Below are 12,334 nucleotides of genomic sequence, written 5' to 3' on the forward strand. Positions count from 1 at the left end.
TGCCACATTGAGTCTTCCACGGCCCCGGAGCAGAGGCTGGGGACCCTCTCCTCCTGACCACATGTCTGGCTGTGACCCTGGCACCTCTGAGAGAGAGGACCCTCGGCCTGTGAGACATCCTGAGTGGTTCCTACTGTGCTTGTCCTCTCTGTGGTCCCTGGAGGCCAGGCTGGGGTTTGGCTTTTACCTCCTGCTGGGTGGCAGCCACATGGGGATTTCCCTTGCTCTCACCCACCCAAGTGTCAGAGGACCTAGGCCAGCCAGAGGTGGAGGGTTCTGTGTCCTGGGCTGTGGTGGCACACCCAGCCCTAACTGCAGCCTGTGGGCATCTCTGTGTCTGGTTGTAACCAAAGCTGAGGTGCATTCACATTCCAGTCTGTCTTTACTGAGGGATGGATGAGGGTTAAAGGCTGACAGGAGAAAGCCAGGCTGCATCCCATCTTGGCGGGTTCCTAAGACTAAAAACAGAGGTTTGAGTTAGTGCGGCCACTTGGAGGCGCTGTTGACCAGCTTACTGCTGTAGCTATACTAGGAGTTCATAAAACCACCTAGTGGCAGCCCTGAACGAAGCTCTGAGCTCTTTCCACTTCACCTGCCCAAGAAGAGACAAGTATCCTGCCTCCACTGTGAAGGAAGATGCAGGGTTGAGGGGTAATTTAAACTTGCACAGCTGCTGGGGAAGGGTCTGCAGCTCCCATGATGGCCATTCTGCCTCTGGGTATTTCACTAGTGCTGCCAGGAAGCCACTGACACCAGGTATCAGGGCCACTTCCTGCTGACTTAGCTAATTTTTGTGAGTAGTAGGCCAATTGAGACACCAAGGGGCTGCTATCCAGTAAGTTGGAATGAGGTTCTGTGGTCTCTGAACAGCACCTGGTCAACAGTTACCCACTGAAGACATCGGGGAAATCATTACAATAAAATGGAAACTTGTAAAAGTAGGACACCCAGGTGCAGTGATCTCAGTTTTGCAAAATCTATCTTTATCTACCTGTCCCGTTTCTAGGAATGCACGAAAATCCACTGGGGTTGAGCAGGTGTGGCTGGGCCTCGGACTGGTGGTCCCTGCCAAGCTGGGATCCTGGAGCTCTGCCAAGGCCCAGTCATCTCAGCTAATTTAGCCACGTGGCTGGCACCCCTGCCCAAGTTCCAGCACCACCAGATTCTGCTGAGCCACGGCTGCGCCAACAGATGGCCTCCTGTAGAATCCCCACCCCACAGTGGCAGGAAGAACCCTCTACCAGGCTCTGGGCTTATCTCTCCTGGGTGAATGGCTGCTGCCACTACCCAGGGATCTGTGTGGGCACCACACTGAGCAGCTCTGCCAGGCTGTCTCTGCAGAAAGGAGGAAAGGCTCAGCTGCAGTGGCTGATCCCCGGAAAGAAAGGTGTGAGCTAGGTCTCAGGTGCCTGGAAGTGGCCGCGATGGAGGCTCAGAACATTTCCAGCATGCCTTGCCACCCACAGACACTGTTGCCTTTGCCCCAGAGGCAGAAGCAACAGGCTCTCCCTGAGGTTTGAGGAGGTCCACTGCATCCTGGGGACAAGGATTGAATAGGTGGACAGCAGGTGGAGATTCACACCAATGTTCACACTGCAGTGAGAGTCCAGAGGCCATGAGCAGAGGCCTTTACCCTGCTCTGGCCAAAGGGACAAACCAGCTATTTCCAGAAGCTTCTCTGAGCACCTATTCAGTTAGTGGCAGGGCAGTGGCTGGTTCAACACCACTTTCTAGGACAAGCAGGGCTGCCTCCATTTGCCTGTGTACCCCTTCAGGATGCTGTCCCAGGTCAGGCTTCCTATTAGGCACTGGCCTCCCTGATTGCCAGCCCAGTCAGTGTCTCCCAGGATCAAAGCCAACTGCCTAGGTGAGCTCTGTGGGCACAGCTCCCTGAGGGCCCCATCTCTCCCTGGCCAGGTGACCTCCACTTCCATATCTGAACCCCATGAAACAGACCTTTGAGTTCCTATGGGAGCAGTGGAGACAATAAAACACTCTCATCTGTGGCCTCTGACTTCTGACCACTGGGGGCCTCATCTCTTACTTCTGTCCTACTGCAAGCATATGGGCTGCACAAAAGTGTGCGTGCACAATTTGGACACAATTGCTCTGTGACCCTGTGTACCTGTGTAAGTGTGGGTGTACAGATATGTGCAGGTATGTGTTACACGTGTACATGTATATATATGCATGCACAACCAGTCTGTGCTCAGGTGCCTCCTGAATGTGTGCACATGCATAACTGTGGACATGTGTGGTTTATACGTGACCCCAAGCACTCCACATGTATACAAGCATGTGACATGCACACATGTACACAAGCACACTTTATGTGAACTTAATGTACATGTGTGCGAACACATATGTATCCATGTATGGCGGCAAGTTGGTGTGTCTGACTCAGTATGTACAAGTGCATGGGTAGCACACATGCCTGTTAGGATGCACCTATGTGTATGTGCACACCACATGAGTGTGCACTCATAGATGTGTTAGTGTCAGGGTCTGTGTATGTATATGAATACACATGTGCACGTGCTGAGGTGGGTGCTGGCAGAGAATCTTTTGGGAGTGTGCTGGGTGTGCTCTCAGGGTGAGGCTGGGGTGCAAACACTGAGCTGAGCCTCTCAGATGGACAGGAACAGCCCTGGTCACCTCCTCCTGCATCCTCTGCTCCTGCTGAATCCTCTGAGTGGCCAGCTGTGAGGATACTCCCCAAAGGCCTAGGCTCCTGGGTCCTCCCTGGGGCTGGGACCCTGGCTGCAATCAGGCCATGCCTGTGCCACTGCCAGGCAAGGAGCCCACTTTGGAGCTGCACTGGGGAGGTGTGGTCAGCTTGACAGAACAGAGACACCCAGAGCCCTCCTGAAGCACCCTGGAGTTTGGGCACAGAAACCCCCCCTCAAGCACAGAGCAGCACCTGAAGCTACCCTGCCCCTGTATGTCCAACTTGAGCTTCTGGTGAGAACTAGATGCTGGGGGTGCTGATGAGGGGCACCTGCATTCCCAGCTGCCACCCAAGCTCTGGGACATGGGCAAGGGTGGGTCAGCGAACTGCTGGGAGTCCTAGCCTTTCCCAGGGACCTCACCCTGACAGACTACCCTCAGTGCCTGTCCACCTGCACCTGGCCCTTGGCCGTGTCTGGGTAGGGTGGTGCCATTCACCTGCCATCAGCAACCACCGTGGCTGTGACAGGTAAGCCACCTTCCTGCCCCTTCTCTGTCTCCCATGTCCCGCAAACTTGCACCGAGTGTCCTTTAAAAGCTGCACCACCCTGCAGCCAGGGCTGGCTCCTGGTGGCTCTCAGTCTTGTGTGGTCGGAGAGCTGCTGGGGGTATCTGCCATGATAGAACAATCTGCCCCCCATTCCCCCCAGCTCAGCCAACCCTGTGAGAAGGAAGCAGAGAGCTGGGAGCCTGGCAAGGTCTTGGGAGGGACAGGTGGCCGACTGTCCCCAGCACCCGCCCGTCTTTGGGTCCAGATCAAGGTACCTTCTCCAGGGCCGCCATGCCACACTTGGTCTTCCTCCTGGTAGTGTATGGGATGCAGCACAACCAGCTGGTCTGTATCCTGCAGGCCAGGGCCACAGAGGCACCTCAGTAACAGTGGCCCCACCCTGAGCACTGCCGCAGTGCCTGCCACCAAGTACAAGGGCAGCTGGCTTGGGGACAGATTCCTGTAGGGCCCCTGTTCACCTATTCTAGAGGGCTCTTCAGACAAGATTCTCAAAAGCCCAGCTACACCCACCCCAGGCCCCAAACCAGGGTGCAGGATAGGAGTTCTCAAACGTGGGGGTAGTGGCCCCCAGTTCCCCACTCCCCATATGGGTCACTTTGCCATGGCCACTACTGCACAGATGCCCAGTCTCACTGCCCCCAGGGTGAGGGCAGAGGAAAACAGGTGTGGGTGGTGGCAGGGGGAGGGGAGAGAGCCAGCCCTAGTGCCTGGCCAGGCCAGGCCTGTGTGGCAGCACTGCCATGTGGCATCCAGTGGCCAGTAGAGAGTCCTGGGGGGAGAAGCCTGAGGCCCAGCCTCTAGACTTGATTGCCTAGCCCTTGGGGCAGAAAACAAAGTTACCAAGACGAGTGCCCTATGGCTAAATACATTACCAAGAAATGAGAAAAAACGCCTCTCCCACACATGGGAAAGGCCTGGGAGACCCCAGAGTTGGGAGAGCGGCCAGAGGCCAGGCCAGGTGGAGGAGGCAACACAACAGGGAGCTTCTGAGTGAGGGCCCCTGGAGCCCTCCCGCAGTTCCAGAGCTGAAGAGTAAGGAACTGCAAGGACCCAGACCAGGGCCACAGCGGGCTGCCCCACCCAAGGCTCCACCCGGAGGAGTCCTGTCTCCACAAGGGCTGGCATCACTAAGTGGCCAGGTGTCAACGGAGAAGTTTCTCCTGTACAACATCTGCTAGTAGATAAACCAGAATAGACTATGCCGTTAATTCTGATGGGTGAGATTGGGATAATTATCATTTTCATTTTGTATTTCTCTGTGTTGTCTGGAAAAAAGCAAAATAGATTCATAGGACCTGCCAGAGACAGGCATTGTGCTGGCTCTTAACATCCTTGTGGCTGAGTCTGGGGGTCTTGGGAAGTCTCGGCTTTGAGGGTCCATATGGTGTCCACTGGCAGGGCTGGGTCAACAGGACCAGTATGCCCTTCCTGCCAGCTGCCTGGGCCTGTGCTGAGCATGCCTCCAGTCCCTGGGACCAGGAGCAAGGCCTCTGCAGCTCATCCCAAAACTGGAGGTACCAGAACCACCCTCTTTACCTTCTGCTTCCTCCTCCCTCACTTCTGGCTGTGTTGCTGATGCAGCTGGGAACAAGGTGAGCTCCGCAGAATCTGTCCCAAACCCTTGAATGTTCATGGCCTGGCTGCCTGCCCCCCAGCTCCTAGCTCCTCAGTATGTACCAAGTCTCCTCATGCACCCAGGCAGAGGAGGACATGCCCAGCATGCTGAAAGTACACAGCCCTGCGCTGAGGGTCAACCCCACTGCACCCCAGTGCAAACCCACAGCATCACTTACTCATCTTCTGACAGATCTCCTGTGTCCATCCGGGCCTGCATCTCCTCTCTCACGGCACAGGGGATGACCTGTGGGAGTGACAGGTTCAGGGGTGGATGGGCAACCTGAGAGACCTGTACAGTGGGCTTGGAAGGCAGAGACCAACTTGGCCCTGAGCACCCTCCCACCAGATAGGCTCTGTTGGCCAGAAAACCCCAGCTGAGAACTCTGGCCCCACGGTGCACCCTAAGTGGGGTCCCATGGCCCCTGGACTGCAGAACTGGGAGATCTGGCCTTTTGGTCCAACTCTGCTGCTGGGGACCTTCCTGAAGTCCTTAGAACCTGGGGGCCCTCAGTAGCCCTGTGAGGAGTTTACAGCCAGTTCTTTTCTGCCTATGTTGTGGCCTGAGGGCAAAGAGGATAAAGGTACAATATGGAAGGAAGGAGCTTAAACTTGCCAACAGAGAACTTCAAGGAACTGGCAAAAAAGATGACTGCTCACTATGGAACAGAATCAGAGGCAGAGATCAGGTAACTGTTGGAAAGGCCCAGATACACCATAAGGGGCCAAGATTCTGTTCTGAGAGCCCTACAAACAGCCCTGGGGTGGTAGCACCCTGGTGTGCCCCATTCCACACAGGAGAGGACAGAAGCATGGGAGGTCGTGGGTTTTTTTTAAGCGGTTAGAAGCAAAGCCCTACATTTTGCAAGGCCAGATCTGCTAGCTCCTGAGCCATGCCATTCCACCACCCCAGCATAAATCCACAAGAGGTCCATGAACAGCTCGGGGGCTCGGCCCACACCAGTGTGGGCATGCATGGGTGTGAGGAAGAAGGGAAAGTGACTCCAGTGTCCCCTGACAAGCCCAGTCCTCAGCACCAGGGGCATCCTGAGCCGCGGGCCCTGGATCTCTGCCGCACCCTCCAGCACAGCTGTGATAGGGCACACTCCCAGAAGGCCTTTCTGGCCCAGCCTAGACAGTGCACTTTCTGCATGGGGAATTTGTCCTTCTCATCTGAGGACTGTTGTCTGTACCTCCTCAGTGTGATCTCCCAGATCAATCTCCACAAATGTAGGTGGTTTCTGTGGGTAGGAATTGAGGAAGGATGGTGAGGTTGGAGGAAACAGACTCCTTGGGACTGGGGGAAGCCGGGGTTGGGTGGTTAGCACCAGGCCCACCAGATGCTTGGCTGAGCTGGGGGAGACAGCTCCTGCACAAACAGGTGGAGGGACAACGGCAGGTGGACTCTGAGCTCTCCATGGGGTCAACTCTGGCGGGAGAGTGTGAGAAGGGATGTAGCCTTCTCACCCCTCTATGCCCACTTCTTATCAAGTCCCTGGGGCCCCAGAGCCACCTTTGTCTTCTAAACACCATTGCTTCCAGGTGACAGGGCAATGCCAGGACATGGGGAGCCCCTCCCAGGCCTGCTCTCCGGGGCATCACCAGATTCTGCCTGTGCACCTACTTAGTGCCCACTGTGCCCAGGAGGTGAGGACACATGTTAGGTAGTGTGGCCCACATGGCTCTGTGTGCAGCTGCCCATGGCCTCCATCCAGGCACCATGGCTGGCTCACAGCCACACCGAGTGTCACCTGCTGCAAAGTCCTGATGACTTGTGTCCATCTGTCTCCAGTCCCCCTCATGGTCTGGGAGGGAGAGCAGACACCACTTCCTGGCAGTATATGTGCTGCCGAAGTGAGCACCATCACTTCCTCTCAGAAAGTGCCCCATGAGAATGCTCAAGATGGCTCCAGGGCTAGAGGCATGGGCAATGGAGGCTCAATTCATCTCAGAATCCCATGCTGTAGGGACGGCACAGACGGCAGCTGGAGAGGAGGCCCGGAATCAGGCTGGGAAAGAGCTTGGCCTCCAGACTCTCAGGGAGAGCACAGTGTGGCCCAGCCAAGACGACCTGTGGACCACAAGCCCACAGTGCCTGGAGGCCTAGTGAGACTCTCACATGACACATCTGACCTCCGCTGCTGAAGTATAAAGCTCTTGCCTCTTTTTCGAGATGGCTGACCAGCTTTATCGGCTCCAATTCCTGTTCCTGTGAGCCCAAGAGAGATGCCAAGTTAAGTCCCAAGGGAGATGACGATGTTCATTCCAATTGAGCAAGCAGACACAGGCAGCTGACCTCGGCCTCCCTGGAACACCAGCCTGTGCCTTCCTGCTCCCCCTCGGTGCTGGTCTCTGCACCACTCCACTCAGTCTCTGGCTCTGCTTTCCCACTGTCAGGATCCGGGGTTCCCTGGGCATCCTGATTCTTCTCTTTCCCATCTTCCTCTAGGTCTGCCTGACTGTGGAAGGGAAGGGAGGGTCTGGGATCAGTGTCATAAGGAGACAGCTTTAGATGTCTCTTCTTCTTGGACTCCTCCTCCATACTGGGCATTGGGCCCTGAAAGTGGATAGCCTCGAGGCCATTCTGTGGCAGAGGGCCTGGGTGCAACAACGCTCCTGGCCCCTTGAGCACCTGACTTGGCGGGAGACACCATGACTGCTCATGGTGTGGGGCACAGACCTGCTTACAGCCCACAGAGCTCATTTACAGAGCAGCAGCTAAACTTACCCTCATGTGAACCAAGACGCAGCACAAGGATGTGCCAACCCCCCCCCAGCAGATGCAGCACTCTCTGCACAGAGACCACACACATGGGTACCAGGGCAAAATGCAAGGTAGAAATAAAGGAGCCCCATGGGGCTTTCCCACTATTACTGACTTGGGACTTGGGTGGTTGTGGCTCTTGACTTCGTGCACATGGGGCACATGTCCACTGTGCCACCACAAGGGCAGTGGTCTCAGCTCAACCCTGCCCCATACCTGACCACCCCTCTTCTGACCAGCCAGCTGCCCCTTCTCTGGCTTCATGGTGGCCGGTACCCTTCCTGCCTCTGATCCTGGAGGCCTCTTGTAACAGCTGGACCCCACTTTGCAGCAATTGTGCCTGTGTTGTTGGTATCCGAGAGAAGGTCTAGGGCAGTTCAGTGAGTTCAGCCCCTTTGCAGCAGGAGGTGGGGTGTGCAGAGGGTGGGTCAGCCAGGTAGTCCAATGCCACCCACTGAGTCCTTGCCCTCCTTACTGGTCTTCGGTGGGTCCTATTCACGGTGCTACACATGTCGCCTCATAGCGAGCCTCTGTAGGCCCAGTGGATCTCATATGGGACAGTGCCTATTCCCCAGGGGAGGAGGGGAATGGTCCTGAGATGCTGTTCTGACACCCTCTGGCCAAGCCAGCTGAGGAGCTGGGCAGGGAGGCCATCATTTCCTGGTCGTGATTCTGGAGCCTGGGGACAACCTGGGTTCCCTGGGGGTGTCTTCTCCCAAGCGCTGGGCCGGATGGGGGCTTCAGTTCTGCAGTCTGGCTCCATACCCCACTGAGGCAGACAAGGCTGCTCACCCACTGGCGTTGTTTGTGTCCCTCCTTGGGTCATGGTCCTGATCTTCAGACTCTGAGAATTAAGGACAGAGCTGGTCAGTGCCACTGGATGCCCATATGTGCCCCTCCTGATTCCCATGGCACACCACTGGGTGGCTGCCTCAAAGCAGCTAAGGGCCTCCTGACCCTGCAAATAACAGCTAAAGGGTTTCCTGCCTCAGGCACTGCAGCCCCAGGCCTCTATCCCCAAAGCTGCCATCACCACCCTGGACATTTCATCACCTTCCAGGCCTGGCCTGGAGCCTCAGGTTGGCCGGTGTCCACCTGCACAAGGCTGCTCCTGCCCCATGCCCCGCATTCGTGCCCTGTGTCCCAGCTGAGTCCCAGGCCTGTGTCTTCACCCTGTCCCACACCCGTGGTCCTCACTCTGCATTCTCTCCACGGGACTCATGACAGGCGCCCACTGCTGCAGTGAACGTCTGAGGCCCCGGGTCTTGAATCTTGTCCCAGCACAGCTGCCTGAGACGGAGTGGGGACAGAAAGGGCACTGTGCCCTGACTTCCTCTCTGCGGAGGACAGAGGGAGGTACAGGGCTCAGCAGTACTCCTAGCTCCTGGCTGTCTTTAGTTCTTGTCATCAGGGTCAAGAGCATGTGGACCTGGTTGCGGAAGGGAGCCTTATGGGGCAGGCGTGGCAGAAAGAGCCTCCTCCAGCCTCTAGTCCACTGCTGGGTAGGGATTTGCCTCCCAGGGACCCTGGGACAGGGGACACAGGCTTCGTGGGTTTTGATGGGAGTCTGGGGGAGTAGCTGGCCCTGAACTGCTTCACACAGACCTGGCCTGGGGACCCCAGGACGGAGGAGCTGCTGTACCCTCTGTCCCAGATGCTCTGCCCACCTGCAAACGCCACCCCTGGTGGGGACGCTGGGTGCTCTGCCCATGGGAGCTCATGGGCAGCAGCCCTGGCTTAGATTGTGCCACTGTCACTTCTCAGCCCACTAATCCCAGCTTCCTGAGGTGGCCCCTGGCTCCCGGCCTGTGGTGGGTAGTGAAGGTGGAGAGGTGTGTGGTCTTCAAAGATTTACTTCCAGGCTGTGGTGACCCTGGAGAGCTTTCAGGGTCACAGTCCTCCCAGCTCTCATGACTCAGAACCCATCATTGTTGACAGGGATCTTAACAGTTATTTCTGGGGCCCCTAGCCTGTGTGTCCCTATACCCTGCGTCTTAGGGCACATGGAGCACCTGGGCAGTCTCCCACCCTGCTCCTTCCTGCCTAGCACATCTGGTAAGGAGACATGGCCCTCCCTCCTCACCCCATGGTCATTTTGGGTCTGCAGATGCCCTCCTGGGGAGCTGCACCCTCGCCCCGGCCCCCCAGTCACCCTCCCCACCAGCAGCCGCCTGCCCCTCCTACCGGGTTCCCTGCATGGATTCCTGGGGCGGCTTGGGGGGTCCCCCTTCTGTATCAGGCCACCTACGCTCCTGCTTCTCTGCAGTGCAGGCCCCTCACTGGCTGCCTTGCCAAGCCCAGGGGCTGCCCCCGAGGGCAGGGCCCCAGGCCCAGGCCGGTGCCTTCTGTGTGCAGCAGGGTCCTTCTCCATTCTAATCGAAGAGGAGGCCACTTGCACTGCCTCAGGCTGAGGCCATGGCCGGTAACCTGGCTTGTGGCCTCTTCTCCAAGGAAGCAGCCCAGTGTTGCCAGGGACCTGCTGTGACATCACTGCAGTCAGAGGTCAAAGGTTAGCTGGCCATCACAGCCTTCCCTGCAGGCCCAGGTTGGTGGCTTGGCTGTTCCTTTCCCTTCTAGCCCCTTTAGCTTCCTCCGTTAGGAAAGGGTGGCTCAGGCTCAGTTCCTGCTTGTCTCTTCCTGGAGAATTCAGGTTTCTCTCCTTTCCTTCCAGAATCAGGAAAATGAGCCAAGGATCCAAGATGGTGAGTGTGGGTCCTAACCGGCACAGTAGAGGCTTTTTGGGACATGACTGATGCCCATGTGAGAACTAGTGTGCAGGACCACAGCTGGGAGGCCCAGTCCTGGAGGCTGGAGTTGAGGTCAAGGTGTGGTGGGGCAGGCTCTGCCGAAGCCCCTCCTGATCATGCATGTGGATCCTGCTTTTTCCATATGCCTAGGGCTGTCCCTGTGGTTGGGTCCCGATCACTTCCTCAAAGGACCCAGTCTCGATGACATAAGGCTGCCCTGATGACCCATTTTACCTTCGTTTCCTACTCAAAGTCCTTGTTTCCAAATACCATCAAGCTTTAAGGTCCAAGTGCTGGGACTTCAGCATCTGATGTTTGGGGCCACAACTCAGCCCTTACCTAGCCTAAGAGAGGGTTTCTGGTGCCCTGTCCAGCACAGTCATATAAAACCACGGCCTGAGAATTCAATGGACCTAGGCTAAGGTAACAGGCGTAAGCAGGTGGAGTCAGTGTAGGTTGTTGTGATACAGGAAAGAGATCTTCAGGCTGAACCCAGGAAGGATTCCCAGCAAAGAGCACCACAATGAAGAGATGATATGGGGAGCGAGGTCTGTGTGCAGATGTCCTCCTGCTCTGGTCCTCCTCCTGGCACCTGGGCTCAGCCCCTCCTCCAGGGAGACAGGTCAGAGCAGCTTCCAGTACCAATGCCTGGGGCTTGAATGATACTTCTGCCCGTGTGGTGAATTTTGGGGGCTTGTCCTGACACCTCAGGGGACCTGTAGGTGCATTCTTCCTGATAGCCAGTGTACCCTACCCCATGTGGCACCCCCTAGCATCTGGCTGTCTCCTTAGGGCAGCTGGATACAGCTCTTATTCCAGTCTGCACTCTCGGATGGTGCCCAGAAGGAAGCTCGGAGGAACGTGGAGGCCACCTCCCCTCTCCAGCGTCCACTGGTCATCTGGAACGAGAAGAGTGACCAGACTGGGGCTCCACAGAAGACAAATGTAAGTCCCCCTCCCTGGAGACTTGAGCGTCAGGCCTATGTCCTCCAGGGCTTTGCCCCTTCCCATCTGCCCCCGGGGCCAGCCTTCCTGCCTGCTGACCTGCCACGCTGACTGACTGGCACACTGGAGTGTGAGTGAGTTGCCTGGCCCTGTCCAACCCTGCCATGGACACTCACCTCCAGCTAACCAGGCTGGCTGGGGAATGGGGTGCTCCCCAGCCAGGGTTTACCCAGCAGACAAGAGGCCTGAGAAGCAGGGTGCATCTTCCCTGCCCCTCCACGCCCTCCTCTGGACAGAGGAGGCTGACCAGGAGCCTCTGTCCTTGTGCCTGAGCTCTGGATGCAGGGTCCCCCCAATGAAATGTCTTAACTCCTCATGTTAGGTCTGGGAACTTAGCTCAATGGCTCTGTGTCTGCCTTGCAAGCACAAGGTCCTGAGTTCAATCCCTGGTACCAGGGAAGAGAAAAACCCTGAACCCCTACCTAATGTTCTTCTGAGAGAGCTGCTTCACTGCAGAATTAAAAAGAGCTACAAAATGAAAGCCAAATGTAGACAAAAGGAATAAGGAAATGAGGACCCCCACTGGATGCCTGGACCGGCTATGGTCCCCACCCAGGGTCCCTTACCCTCTGTCCCCAGGACAGGCAGCAGCAGCCTGCACCCTTGGGTACCCTGTTGTGCTCATTGCCATGACTTTGAGCTTGGTGGTGCACACTGTCTTCCCATTCTTACTGAGCCAACTACAGTGCCAGCCACGCCTGATGCCACAGCTTTCCTAGGGCATTGGGGGCCTGGGTCCCACCCAGAGCCCCACAGATGGCTGCATCTGCCAGAGCCAGGTCACCTATTGGAGAGTAGATAGCACCTATCCTTGGAGAGATACTACCTGTGCCCACAGATGGACCTACCTGTTGTTAGAACAATGTCACCCACCACCACAGCCCCTGCACCCTACATGGTTACCAGAGAGCCCCTTGGGAAAAAGAAACCATCCCAGAAAGAATAAAACATCTGTTTTAATTGGCA

At 56.7% G+C, this 12,334-nt stretch overlaps 1 protein-coding gene across 5 annotated transcripts; it reads right to left on the minus strand.

The window, feature by feature from the left end:
• Nucleotides 1-351: 351 nt before the first annotated feature.
• Nucleotides 352-10,081, minus strand: CUNH13orf46 (chromosome unknown C13orf46 homolog). Of its 5 annotated transcripts, none has more exons than XM_010619907.1 (8): nt 9,801-10,081; nt 8,409-8,460; nt 7,149-7,311; nt 6,972-7,061; nt 6,046-6,093; nt 5,032-5,099; nt 3,493-3,571; nt 386-458 (listed from the first exon to the last, which is right to left on the minus strand). In XM_010619907.1, the coding sequence occupies exons 1-8, from the start codon at nt 9,985-9,987 to the stop codon at nt 453-455; spliced, it is 693 nt and encodes a 230-aa protein (XP_010618209.1). In that variant the 5' UTR covers nt 9,988-10,081; the 3' UTR covers nt 386-452. The 5 variants fall into 5 exon arrangements, with proteins under 5 accessions (XP_010618211.1, XP_010618209.1, XP_010618207.1 ...); XM_010619905.2 differs by lacking the exon at nt 386-458 and adding an exon at nt 3,191-3,388; XM_010619906.1 differs by lacking the exon at nt 386-458 and adding an exon at nt 3,195-3,388 and having other exon boundaries at nt 7,014-7,061.
• Between the last annotated feature and the right edge of the window lie 2,253 nt (nt 10,082-12,334).

Source organism: Fukomys damarensis, unplaced genomic scaffold (assembly GCF_012274545.1).
Source record: "Fukomys damarensis isolate Sample0158 unplaced genomic scaffold, DMR_v1.0_HiC HiC_scaffold_6, whole genome shotgun sequence".
Lineage (NCBI taxonomy): Eukaryota > Metazoa > Chordata > Mammalia > Rodentia > Bathyergidae > Fukomys > Fukomys damarensis.